The sequence below is a fragment of the Meles meles genome, chromosome 18 (genome assembly GCF_922984935.1).
Source record: "Meles meles chromosome 18, mMelMel3.1 paternal haplotype, whole genome shotgun sequence".
NCBI lineage: Eukaryota > Metazoa > Chordata > Mammalia > Carnivora > Mustelidae > Meles > Meles meles.
In genome coordinates this window covers 32,766,948-32,780,502 of record NC_060083.1, presented here as the reverse complement: position 1 = coordinate 32,780,502, position 13,555 = coordinate 32,766,948, and the positions used below count along the sequence as shown (strand labels likewise).

General features: G+C 48.5%; 1 protein-coding gene across 8 annotated transcripts in view; it reads left to right on the top strand.

The window, feature by feature from the left end:
* Positions 1–13,555, top strand: part of MSI2 (musashi RNA binding protein 2) — a 389,833-nt gene that overhangs the window by 5,010 nt on the left and 371,268 nt on the right. For all 8 annotated transcript variants that reach the window (XR_006815826.1, XM_045983868.1, XM_045983869.1 and 5 more), the window contains exon 5: positions 839–880. Coding sequence is in view for 7 of the 8 variants with exons in the window: in XM_045983868.1 (XP_045839824.1) it covers positions 839–880 (42 nt within the window). In the remaining variant the exon portion in view is untranslated. The remainder of the gene's footprint in view (positions 1–838; positions 881–13,555) is intronic.

Sequence of the window (13,555 nt, the reverse complement as noted above, 5' to 3'; positions counted from 1 at the left end):
TCTAACTACAGAACGAACTTTTTGGCTAACTCAGGTGACTGTACTTTTGGCAACACGAATGAATGAACTCAAGCTGAGCCTCGTGTTGGATGTCTTTGGGGAGTTTTTAGATGTTGATGATTTAAAAAATTTTTTTGAATCCCCTTTTCCAACTGCCTTGTTTAGTTATCCTTGGGGAGAAGATCTCCTATCCAGTTACTGACTGCTGAAAAAAAATTCTTTTTTTTTTAAATTTTAAAGATTCTATTTATTTATTGGACTGAGATCACAAATAGGCAGAGAGAAAGAGAGAGAGAGGAGGAAGCAGGCTCCCTGCTGAGCAGAGAGCCCAACGCAGGGCTTGATCCCAGGACCCTGGGATCATGACCGGAGCCAAAGGCAGAGGCTTTAACCCACTGAGCCACCCAGGCGCCCCTGAAAAAAATTCTTATGTTTAATTTTTCAGGTTATGATTTTTTTTCAGGGATGATGTCCCCATCTTTTCTCCCAGTCATGCACTGCAAATTAGATGTCGGTACCATTCAGTGTTCAGTATCTGTGGAAGAGAAGCCTTTGCTTAGATAAGGACATGTGAGATCTGATTTATTAAGACCATCGCACATTGAAATACATAGTAGGATGTTTCAGAGAGGCTAGCTTTATTTATTACATTGCGGGAGGGATGAGTAAAGTTTGGATCAAAGTTTAAGGAACTTTTGAGTTGCCTGAGAAGTCACTAGAAGCTGAGTTATAAGCCTGAGAAATGAGTGATTAATAATTAGGTGATTAATCATGATTTTTTTTCTTCCTCGCCTCCAAATACTGGGATTGACTCTTCCTTTCCCATTTCCCCCTCCAGATTGACCCTAAAGTTGCATTTCCTCGTCGGGCGCAACCCAAGGTAAGTAGGAGAATCAGTAATAGGATTTTAGCCCTCAGAGATGGTTACCAAGGATTTCGAATTTCAAACAGAGTACTGGCAATGAAGTGTTGAAACCTGGTGCCTTCAGATTCCTTCAGGGTGTCAGCACGTGGCTGTGAGAGTCCAGGCCAGGCCAGGAGCTCTGCGAGATAACTGCGTGTGTCTGCAATTTAGCTCTCCCGAGGTGGGTTCTGAGCCTCCAACAGGGGGCAGGGGCAAGCCTGATACTTGATGGCAGGACAGAGCTCCGTCTGTTGCAATATTTATGCAAATGTTCTATTTATTTTTTAAGCATTGCCAGATCCTATCGGGAGAACTTGGACCCTAATTATTTTTCCTGTGACTGTCTTTTGGAGGGTTCTCTTTGAAGGCCCTTACAACTTGGAGTTTATGGAGAGGAGTAGAATTTGAGTACACAGCCTGTCTTTTCTTGGAAAAACAACTTCCTAGGCCCATGAAGCCCTGAATCGGACAGAGGCCGCAGCCGAAGTCTTGGTTTCAGGTTGGTGGGATCAATCAGGCCATGTTTGAGACCATCTGTGCTGCTTCTGTATGCAAGTGCTGGGGCCTGGGAGAGAAGTTCTGAGTCTATTATAACTTTGGAGGAGTGATGCTACGAGATTTGCCTGGAGGATTGAGATCGGCCTTCACTTTTTCACAAGTGTGTGGCTAACACAGTTTTCGCTGAGCTTGCCAGCACTGGGTATGAGAACAGAGCTACCTGGAACTGAAGGTGGAATTTACAGGCTTGACATGTTAAAATCTCACGTTTTAATGATACTTTTTCTTCCCTATGTGGATACTTTTTCTTCCCTATGTAATATGGAGAGGGACACTTTTTCTGTAGCCTGTGGCCTTGGCATTCCTTTAGGGAAGAGGGGAAAAGGTGAAGCTTCCGATTACAGGTCATAAAGGGGAAAGCGCTGTTGCTTTTGCAGAGTCCCCATATTTCTTCAAGCATAGTCTCCCACAAGTGGAACCTTTTAATTGTGCAAAGGGAGGGAGGATGAAGCACTTTAATGAAGAAAAAGTTGGCACTTGTGGATGATATTTTGAGAATTTCAGGTCTGGAGCCTGCCATGTGATCCATCCATCCTTCCCTTTATTTCCCCCCCCTTGTAATTTTTTTTTTCCTTTTCTTTCGAAGGAAACACAAATCTCTTAAGTAAATAGAGCAGAAATACTTTCTTAAGGCCTTTTTCCCCCCTAATGATTAAGCAAATCATAGGAATCAATGAACCAAAGAGGTTACATTATTTCTGTACTGAGCACAAACTTTGGGACTGTTAACTGCGTAAAGGTTGCTTTTCAAACTGTGTGTGATCCTTGACATTTCAGAGGCTTTCCAGAATTAGCAGTATTTCCTGGGTTTGGAATAATTGCTGTTTCTTCCATAAGTGTGAATCTTCAAATTTCCAGGTTAGTCATTTGATCACCCAGAACTAGGATCAGATTACCCTAAAGGGAAACTGGAAAAATCCCTGACTCGGTCAAACCATGGGTTTGACCTGTTTTCTCTTCCCTCTTGCTGCCCACCCCTCACTCCCCCGCCACTTTTTTTTTTTTTTTTTTTTTTTTTTTTAAACTAGGAAGGCTATATTTCATTTTAACATACTCTGGCATTTGGTTTCTCAGTGATGCATTCAACTTGAAAACGAGACAGACTATTTCTCGAACTTGTGGAAGTGTGTACCTCCCCCCACCCCACCCCGGAGTCTGGGATGTTTTAGGTGGATTGTCAGACTTTCAGATGTGAGCAAATATTATACCAGCTGGGGGAGGACATCTTTCCGTGGAGTTCTAGAGGTTGCATAACAATACCTTGCTTTTTATGGCATCCTTTCCCAAGGACTTTCCTATCTGTTATCTCCATCTGCATCTCAGGTCCCGAGACACTGAGCAAACCGCCTCTCCTGGCCTGTTTGCTCCTCGGTAAAACACGAGTGATGGGAGTACCCCTCGCAAGGTTGCTGTGAAGAGTGCAAGAGCTCGGGGAGGGGTGAGGAACCCATCTCCCCTCATTGTCGCCGCTATCATTAATTTCCATCGGTTTAATCATCCTTATTGTTGTATTCAAGCACCACAGCTTGGGTTCAGATCCTGGCTCTGCCCCTCATTCGCTGTGTGGATGTGGGCAGATTGTTTGCTTTTTGGAATTTCTTATACCCCATCTTAACCGAGTTTTTTTTGTTGTTGTTTGTTTATTTTCAGCGTAACAGTGTTCATTGTTTTTGCACCACACCCAGTGCTCCATGCAGTACCTGCCCTCCCTATTACCCACCACCTGGTTCCTCAACCTCCCACCCCTGCTTAACCGATTAAGCAGATTAAATAAATCGGTTAAATAAATTAATACAAGTAAAGTGCTTAAAAAGAAAAAAAAAAAGGGACCTGGTGCGTGGTAGTACCATATACATTTCCTGCTGTTTTTACCGTGAATTTTGTTAGGCTCTCATACCAATGGCCACGAGAGGTCTAGTGATCGCTAATTGAGCTTATGTGCCAGGCACTGTTGTAGGCTGCTTATGTATATCAACTCACCCAGTCCTCCCCTGTGTCCGGAGAAGTGGGCACTAGGATTATGTCCAGTCTATAGATGAGAAAACCGAGGCACACTTGGGCTGAGAAGTGGGGTGTGGGCAGCCTAGCTCCAGACCCGGGCCCCCGCCCAGTGTGCTGTTCTGTGGCGAGATCCAGGGGTGTCACCTGTCCGTTCGGGCAGAGGACGCAGCTCAGGATGGTGGTCAGGCTTGGAGGAGCAGAACCGCAGCGCGTGCGGACTTAGAAGGTCCCTGGTTGGGTGATTGGCCCAGCCCCCATGATGTCATCCCGTGGGGTGACTCGGGCCGGCAGTGTGGAGAGGCAACCCTTCCACAGAGCTCTGGGTTTGCTCAGCTCCAGGGAAGCGGCTGGGGAATTGGTGAGGTGTGCACTGGTTGGGAGTTGGGGCCGAGTGGGGAGAAAGTGCCTTTCTTGTCAGTGGTTATTTTCCAATAGAATTTGAGCCCGGCCGTGGGGATTTCAGACCGAAGTTGGTGTTGGAGGCCAAACCCTGGCTGGCAGGGGAGTCTAGGAGTTTAAGTCAAGCCTTATTTATTTTTTATGCATCTCCCTTCAATAAAACTTCTGTGTGTGACTGTCGGAGTCCCGGTGCGAGGGGAACTGCGCCCCTCCTCCGGGGCTGGGTGAGGAGCTTGTAAATGATACGTCAGCGTGGGCTTCGGTTAAAATGCATTTCTCTGCTTTCTGGCTGTCCCTTTTTTGCTCGCACTCGCCAGAGAAATAGTCGTGGAGGTGTTAAAAACAAGACTAGTGGAAAGAAACTGTAACTTAATACGAAAGCAAAGCCGTGGCACTGAGCAGAGTTCACATTAGTACTGTCATACTGTTCTTTAATGTATCATATAAATAAAAACCCGTTTTGACCAGAATTTCAATGAGCGACCCGTAGGAAGGGTTTTGAATCCCGCATTTCATTCATACCCCTTTGCCATGTAAATGTTCACATCTCAAGTGAAGTATAATGGGGCTTTATTAACTAGTCGAGGGGCGACTCTTTGGAGACTAGTGGCCGTTAATTAGCGGAGTACATTTTGATCACAAGACGATGGGTCCGTTCTGTGTCTTCCTATTTCGCCGGATGATTATTTCATTTTGTTAAATATGTAACAGTTTCCTCCCCTCTGTCTTTTAAAAAATTAAAGTGGTCGTGCTCGTCTAAAAAGGACGAATTAATTTGAAGCTGTTGGAGGAACGGGCATGATTGGGATCAATCATGTCATATCATTTTGTCAGTCCCTCTGGGCAGAAGCGTTGGCTGCCTTCAAGAGTTTTGCTCAAGCTTGTGGGTTCTTTTCCTCGTGTGGAAAAACCAAGAGGCTGTGGAACCTCTTAGGGCACAGGCGAGTCTGGGTGTAATTCCCCATCTGCCCTAATTATCCTCGTGTGTAACAAAGCCTTCTCTGCTCCCCGGCTTGCCATTTTCCTCCTTACATGTTAGGGGCTAAAACCTTATCTGTTGATCAACGGAGATCTCATTTCTTCAGCCTATTTCCAGTTGCCTTCAGCGGCAGCCGGGCAACCATTGGGCACCCCACGTGAGCCCCTCTGTGCCTCAGTTTCTTCCTGTTCACAACAGGGGTGTAGTGCCCAACATGGGGTGGTCTTCAGCCTGAATGCAGAGCTCTTTGCTAGGAGCTTGGCACAAGGGGTTGCCAGCGGGTGTCCGCTGGTATCATTAGTATAGAATTATCTATCATTACTATGGTTTTTAAGTCATCTCTGCACCCAGTGGGGGGCCCGAGCCTCACCCCAAGATCAAGAGTCACGTGCTCTAGCAAAGGAGCCAGCCAGCCCCCCACCACCCCGTTATCAACTTATCTTTGTCAAATAAGAAAAGTTACAATGGAAAATGACCCAAGAAAAGTCCTGATAGGAAGGTAAGTCCCCTGTGGGCAGGGGGCTGATGATGGCCGACATCACCAGATGCTGACTTCCGTCCCCCAGGGGAATCCAGCCTGCCCTCCTGCGGAGGCAGCTGAACAGGCAGGGAAGTGAGGTTTGCAGCTGCAGATCACACAGCTAAGTGTGGCAAGGCTGAGCGAGGGCCAGGTTTTCCTGCTCTTGTCTCACCCACTGATGAGGCCCTGGGGCCTGGAAGGTTCTCTGTGACGCACGTCTCCGTCCAGCTGGGTGCAGCACAGCATGAGCGTTTTTGCACACGTGCCTCCTGGTCCGGGGGCGTGGTTCCTTGGCCGCCTCTCAAGGGCGGGCGAGGGGTGAGTTTTCGGCATCTGGCCTTCCCCTGGCGCCGTGGGTGGGGTCACTCTAGCGCCGTGCCATCTTGGGTGATCTGCAGCTGTCACCTCGCTGGCCACCGTTAGCCGGCCTGCCGGTGGGTTTCTGGTTCCCAGGGAGGACGTGGTGGTGTGTCTGCAGCCTCGTCCACAACCGTGAAGACCCTGGGGGATTAGTGGCTTAGCTGCTTTCTTGTCGGGGAGCGCGGCTCCGTCCTGTCCTGCGTCCCGGTCAGCAGCAGGTGTTAGCTCAGGAGGAGGGGCATCTCGTCCTACAAATGTCCTTTCTCGAGAATTTTGCCTTTCCTTGCATGCTTTCCTTTCAGCGTGAAGGTCAGTCTGCCGAGAAGCTGGAGCGCTTCTGTTCTGTGTCAGACGTTTTTGGCAGGCGGGTGAGACCCCTCTGCCTCTCCGAGAAGAGAGGAGGCAGGAGGGACTCTCCGAGGAACCAGCTGACCCTCTTGGGTGCCCCTTGAGGCAGCATCCGTCCTTCCTGTCCTTTTGTATTTTTTAAAACCTTAAAGTTCTCTGGCCAAAAGTCCCAGGACCCCAAAAGGGAGATGTAGTTCATCATCTCTTTTCTTTTGTTTGATCTGGTGTGTTCATTGAATAAGAGCTTGTTTAATTGTTTTTAATGGCTGACTCTATGCACCCACTTTTGGGGGGGGTTCAGGAACCCTTCCAAGCCCATCCAACAAAATCTGAACTTCTTAGCTGGCCAATTAGGGTCCTTCAAGATTGGTACAAGGAGTCTCATCTTCCAACGTACTTCATGACTCTTCTGCCTTTTGCTGCCTTGAAACTGCACGTTTCCCCCTTCTCTGAAGAGCGACCCTCATGGGTATCCCCACCTGCGCCGTCCTCTCTCCTCTGGCCCTTGTATGATACACCTCTCTTTCAGAGCCTGACTTGGGTTACCTTTTCCACAGAGCTGTTTCTGCTCTCTCTTCGACGTAGTACTTCTTTCTCTGGATTTCCTTAGCGGTTTCCCTTTTCTTTGGCTATGGCAAACTATAATCATAACAACAGTAACACTAAGTTAGCAAAGAATAAGAAATAATACATTCGCAAATGTATGACACTCTCATCAGGCACTGTACTGGGCACGGATACATTCATTTATTCAGCAAACGGTTTTGGGCACCTACTGTGTGCCAGGGCCTGTGCGAGCTTCTGGGGACAGTGGGGAGAATAAGACCACAAGTCCCTGCCCTTCTGGGGCTTTCACTCTGCGGGGGCGGGGGGGGGGTTGTATGAGTAACGAGCGAGTGGCCAAGTACTTGACATGCCGACAGGTGCGCAGCGGCAGTAGGGTGAGTGCGAGGGTTAGTGGGTGGGAACAGGCTGAATCTTCGGCGCATTCTGTTGCCATTCTCGGTCCTTGGCAATTATTTACCAAGTTTCTGCTTAGCACCAGGAACTGTGCTAGGCACTTTGTTCTGAGTTTTATGGTTCTTTAGGTTCATGCCTTACTGCCTCCACTGGACGATGAATTCCGGGGACACAAACATGTTTTATTAATTGCAAAAAAAACAAACCTCAGCTTTTCCTGCTGCTCTTTCGTGTACCATCCGTCTCCGTGCAGGTGGAATGAATGCAGAATGGCAAAGGTGACTCAGTTCTTGTCTTCAAGGGTCTTAGCTTCCAGTTGGAGGGGGAGTGTTACCTGTGGTCCAGGAGAGGATGTGAAAAACACAGCAGAGCTGCAGGCATGGGCTTCAGAGGAAGGAAGAGCTAAGATAGCTTCTCGGAGGAGGTGGTCTTTGCCCTCCATCCTGCGGAACAGGAAGGAGGGAAGAATGGCAGGAATGTGAGGGGCTAAGAGAGGTCAGCGGGCCAGGGCAGTGAAGGGTGTGTGTTGCACGGCACTCGGGGCGGAGGCGTGGAGAGCAGGCTGGGGCCAGGTCGTGTTGCCTTGAATGCCAGGCAAAGCAAATGAGTCTGGCCTTTGTTTGTCATGTGCCGGGGAACCTGTTTTGTGTGTGCACGATCACCAAGATGCCCTGTACAATGTTCTGAGCTCTTTTGGATCCATCTGGAAGCTGGGGTCATGGATGAGACTGACGGAGACCCTCCCACTCTGGACTGGTGCCTTCAGCATCACTCATACTGTGTTCTCTCTGGCTGGAGACCCTTATCTAGGAGTGATGTTCTTGGCAGATAACCACCCCTGCTCTTTGGGGTGTGTGGCAACTGCAGAGAGAGAACTGTGTTTTTCTCTTGCTTCTGTCCTCTCCCTTGCTCTCTGCTTCACCTTCTTAACGAGGGGCCATGATAAACACAAAAGCCCAGATTTCTATACTCTGTCCTTGCCTAAGCCGTGATCTTGACCTTGCTGTGTGTAGACGATGAGATGTCATTTCTTGGTGTGGAAATCACAGATTTTCTGTTTATTGCCAGGGTATGTACCCCATGGCTCAGAGCGGCCTGAGCTGTGACATCGAAGTGGCTTGGGGTCACATTTTGCTTGGCGTGGCTCCCCGGTGTGAGGACCATGAGATTTTGGAATCCTGAGCTGTGCCTGCCACGTGATATGAGAGGTGTGAGCACGTGTGGTCTTGGGATTGAGACCTCGTGGTGCACGGTAGGGGCAGCGGGCTCTAGGCCGTTTGATCCTGCTGGGGCACATGTCCCACTGGGCCCCACGTGTAAAACAAGATACCTCTGTTCTCTCTCTCTCTCTTTCAAGGGTAGATAACATCAAGTGCCCAGTGATCTGGAAAGTTACTCTCAGGGTGTGTGTCTGCCTGCTACACTTCTTTATTTTATGTTGAGACCTTCAGTGATGAAGAATCCTAGCCCAAAATAATGGCTGTTACTTGTTGTGAGTCGGTATGTTGGAGGCAGTGTACTAATAAGCCTGTGTACGCTTCATCTCCTTCAATTTCGTCCTGACACAGTCCTTTGCCATGCCTCGTGTTCTCTCTGCCTCGCAGAATGGTAAACTGAGGTCCAGGGAGGGTAAGCAGCTTTTCCGGGGCCGCACTCCTCGGAAGGGTCAGTGTAGGCCTTTGGACCAAAGTCTGTCTGAGTTCCAAGTCCTTGCTCTCTTAACCTCAAAGCCCCGCTGAACCCAACCTCCGCAGCTAGATTTTAGGTTCGTAAGCTTTGCTGGACGGCTGTAAAGTGTTCAGGCTGAGGAATAGAAATAGATTTTGGTGTTGTCGGGCCGGGAAGCTTCCTGTTAGTTTCTGTTGCTTGCTTTGTAAGAACCTTTTCGGCGTAGTTGAATGCCACTTCTCCACTAAGGAGTTGTGGACAAACCGCTTACTGGTGCCGTGCCTCTATTTCTTCACCTGTGAAATGGGGCTTTTCACGGTATCTCCGTCCTAGATTTGTCCAGGAGATTACATGGGTTAATGCACATGAAGGGCCTAGGGTGACCCGGTGTAAGCATTGGTTGTCTGTTACTGTTCCCAAGGATGGCGCTGGCTAGATTGCACGAGGGTCTTACTTAATGGCTGCGGGTACTGTTGTCCTTTCTCAGGGTGACGTATAGAATAGCACGTTGAGATTTGAGAAATGGTCTGGTCTGGGAATTGGCTGTATCTGCTCCCAGGGTCCTGGCTCTCGAGGGGGGAGATAGCTTGCATCCTTCATTGTGGGGCTGCTTTGGTGATAGGGAATGCATTTCCTTTTCTGTATCTGATGGCTGTTTTTGCTGCCTTTGGGAGTGAAGTCCTGGGGCGCGGCTAGGGGACAGCTAAGGCACTGCTGTGTGAGAGGTCTCTCCATGAGCCTTCTCTCTCCCAGGCCCGGTCTTTATCTGCCTGGGGGTAGTTCCACCAATGACTGATCTGAAAGCATCACATTCATTTATTTGTCACTGACTGTGACAGGCAAGTTAATGCTAATGGATTCTTTTTTTAGCCTGTTGTCTGGGATGAGTTTCTCCCAAATGTCCTGAAATCTAAGGCATTAGGGGAATGTGTAACTTTTATGGCAAGGGAGGATTTAAGAGATAAATAGGGTTTTGTGTGCAAGGGTCTTATATTTAGGTTAGGGGCGAGAGCGGCCAGGGAGGGGATGTTGGGCCCAGCCCAGAATCTTCTTTTTAAGAAATCCATTCGAGCTCTCAATTGCTGTTTCTGTTTCAATTATGTGACAATTTCAAGGGTTTAGAAAAATCTAATAAAATGGTCTTGATGATGCATTCTGGGGAGAGAGTGCTTTAGAACATCTGGGAGAATAAATTCGTTGGGGTCAAGAGATTCTCATTCCTGCCACCTCGGGCCTTCTTTTGTTGGGGGGTTTTTACATTTTTATTGTTTTGAAGGGCAGAAAATGGTGTTGGAATGTATTCAGGGCTTCATCCATATCCTCCAGCGAAATGAATTATTCTCTTTGGGCCGTTGCAGGTAGACGGGCCACAGCGATCACTAGCTCTTTCTTTTTTCCTTTCCTTTTCTTTTCTTTTTCTTTTTAGCTGCCGTGTTGTAAATGACTTTCAGAGCGTGGTTTGTGTGTGTAGTGATTTTGAATAAAGCAACCACAGAGGAAGAACTTGGAGGGGTGAGCAGAGAGGGCCTCTGGAAGTTTTTTCTCTTCTCCAGTCAAAGCTTTTGATAGTTTCCCAAGGAACAGAAGTTTACAATGGAAGCCGGCTTTGGGCTGCCCACGGGAACAGCGTGCAGAAAGACCTAGTGTAGCAAAACCCAATGCTGAGTGACATTAATGAGATGACCGCTCTGGTGGGAGGGAGGCAAGGAACCAGCAAAGCAGCAGTTCCCATGACTGGCTCTCTGCTGAGTATGTCTCCTTCTGCATGCTTGCATGCGCTTGTGTGTGTGTGTGTGTGTGTGTGTGTGTGTGTGTGTGTGCGTGCGCGCGTGCGTGCATGTGCACACGCTCTGCTTCCCAGGGACCTGCGATGAAAGTTGGAGCACCAAACCCTGCTCTGTTGGCTGCGATATTCTCCATCCTAGAGAGGCCATGTGTGGCGGGTTCTCAAATTCCACCTACTGAAAAGTAAAGTTTTAAACCTGGGAGGCATTTTGCTTTACCTTCCGGGTACCTGCAGGAGCCTGGGTGGGCGGACGGGGAAGCTGTCAGCACAGCTCTGGGCCAACTCTTGGGAACACCAAAGCCAAGAGGGTGATGAGTCAGTATTGTCGCCCCGGAAATGGATTCCAGGGAGGCAGGAGGAGAAAACCTGCTCACTTAAAATGTTTCTTTCTTTCTCTTTTTAAAGCCCTACCCGATAACGTTTCATATTGGTGGTAGAAATGGAACATTGCAGCCACTCCTTCTTAAATATTTTAGTGCCCCGGAGTGCATTCTGTATTTCCATGTTGCTCTTGGGCAAGACTTTCCAGTTCCTCAAGAAAGCAGCCACATTTCAGGTAGATGAGCTGGTCAGAAGGTGAGGAACCTGCTGTTGCTGCCTTCCCGACAGGACCTTGGGATTCTCAGTCTGCTGCCGCCCGTTCCAGGAATGAACCTGCTGTCCTCTGTCTCTTTCCTCAGCATGGCATGGAGTAAGCATCCTGAGTGTCCCCAACAGTCCCGGGCAAGGGTTTGAAAAACTGCTGTGAGATCTTAAGCAAAAAAGCTCGAGGGAGCCTGGAGTGGGGAGGGGTGTGTGGAAGTAGTGTATTTATTGATGGTTCCCTGGTTTATTTTTTTAATCCCTTCAATTCCGTTCCCTCTGGGATCTCTCTCAAGTGTGTCCTTTTTGTAGTTAAGGGCAAACAAACAAACAAAAATGTTTAAACTTACACACATAACGCTTAATAAAAACCAGTCAGGAGGTTCACCTTCTCTTCCACTCAGGGAAAAAGGATCCAATTGGGGTTGCTTGAGCCTGGGCAGAAACCGGGCTGTGAATCTCCACAAGACTGTTAAATGTGTATGTTTCCTCTTCTGTTTTCAAAGCGGATAATTGGTTTTAGTAAGAACTTCTGACTTGATTAGGGGACCCTTAGGAAATTAAAGTGTGTTTGAATTTCACAAGTATAATTTTAATTATACAAATTTTGCGTTTTCCACTAGGGAGCTAGGTTCAGAACTTGTTTTCCTATACTAATAGGGGTAGTAAAGCTGATTATGGCAGAATGCCTCACTTAAATCGCTTTGAAAATAAAAATCCACGGATTGGATCATTGTTTTTCCCTGCAGAACACGCTGTTCGGGTTCATGTCCACACGCGTTCCCATATCCTTGTTAAAAGTGATCTTTCAGTGGATCCACAGAAGTGGAGAACTGAGTGACATCGTTTGGGGGGGTGGTACCTCATTATGAATTTTTCTGCTGCACTTGCTGAAAGAATTCAATTAAAGTGCTTTTGAGCCCAAGTCCTGCCTGGGCAGCTTGTGTTTGGCACGCTGCCACGTTGGCATGTTGTGATTGCCTTTATCACCCCGTCACCCTGTTTGCTCAGAGCCTGTGCATTCACAGCATTTTAGCTCTTCTCGCTGCCCCTCTCCAGCAGGACCCCAGTGGATTAGAGCAGAAGGCACCGTGGAAACAGTCACCTGAGTTCTTCCCTAAGCTGCAGAGAGATGATGGAGAGGGGATGAGCAGACCCCCCCCCCCCTCCCCGGGCATCCAGGAGAAGGGCTGACTGCGTTAATGGGAAATGGCCGTTTCTCAGGGCCATCCAGACAAAACCCCCATGTGTCAGGGAAATGCTTTGAGGTTGGAACTCAAGCATCCTCAAATGTCTCCCTCTGTGCAGGGGCTTTCAGAGCTGCCTGGAGGCTGACTCCTTGGTCTTCCTGGGCTCTTGTCTCAGATTTTCACAGGCGAGCTTGAGCAGAACAATTGTTCACTGAAGAGAAATCCTGGAAACAGCTTGTGGGAGAGGTGGCGTCATCTAGGTCGGGGCCTGAAAATGGGAAAAATAAAGCTCCAGCAGTAGACCTGAGTCCACCCCATGGTTAATCAGCCACTTCATTTTTCTTTTTTTTTTTTTCCAAAAGATTTTATTTATTTATTTGAGAGAGAATGAGTGAGAGAGAGCATGAGAGAGGAGAAGGTCAGAGGGAGAAGCAGACTCCCCAAGGCGCTGGGAGCCGGATGCAGGACTCGAGCCTGGAAGTCCGGGATCATGACCTGAGCTGAAGGCAGTCGCTCAACCAACTGAGCCACCCAGGCGCCCGCCACTTCATTTTTCTTACTCCTTTCTCTTGCACTGGTGTGGCTCAGTGTTGAAGAGCCTGGACTCCGGAAGCAGGCTGAGTTTGAATCCTTGCTCTGTCACTTCCACAAGTCACCAAAACATTCCAGGCTTTCGTTTTGTTGTCTGCGAAATGGACGCAAGAATAGGATCTCCTTCCTGGGGTTGTTGTGAGGGTTCCGTGAGCTGACAGAGAAAGTGCCGGTGTCGGGCACGTAGTAGGCACTTTGGGTGTGTGAGTTACACTATTGTGAGGAAAAGTCAGGCAAAATGCTGACCGTCTGCCTTGCTTGGTAGCTGGAAGATGGTTCAGTGACGCGCTCCCCCGCCTTATATGTTTTTTTTTCCTTCAGCAGTTGAGGAATTCAGAAGAGCGTACGTGTGTGTGTGCATGTGAGAGAGAGAATGTATGTGATTGGGTGGAATCACGGTGTAATTCAGGTTCAGAGGCGTCCCGTGCCATCCCATCACCCATGAGGTGTGTAGTTTGGCAGGCGCCTGGCCCCGGGGCTCCAGCCTCTGGAGTGAATTTGGTGCTGCCATTAACCCGGTGACCTTGGCAGAGTGTCTAAACTTTTCCAGGCTTCAATTCTGCACCTGAAAGCCAGGGCTAACAGAGTTGTGGGATGAGATGAGACGCTGTCACTCAAGCACCCAGCATGTGGTCGGCACTTAGAACAGGTGAACTCCTTTCTCCACACGGAAGGGGGTTCCGTCCTTGTTTTTGTTTTTTTTTTTGTT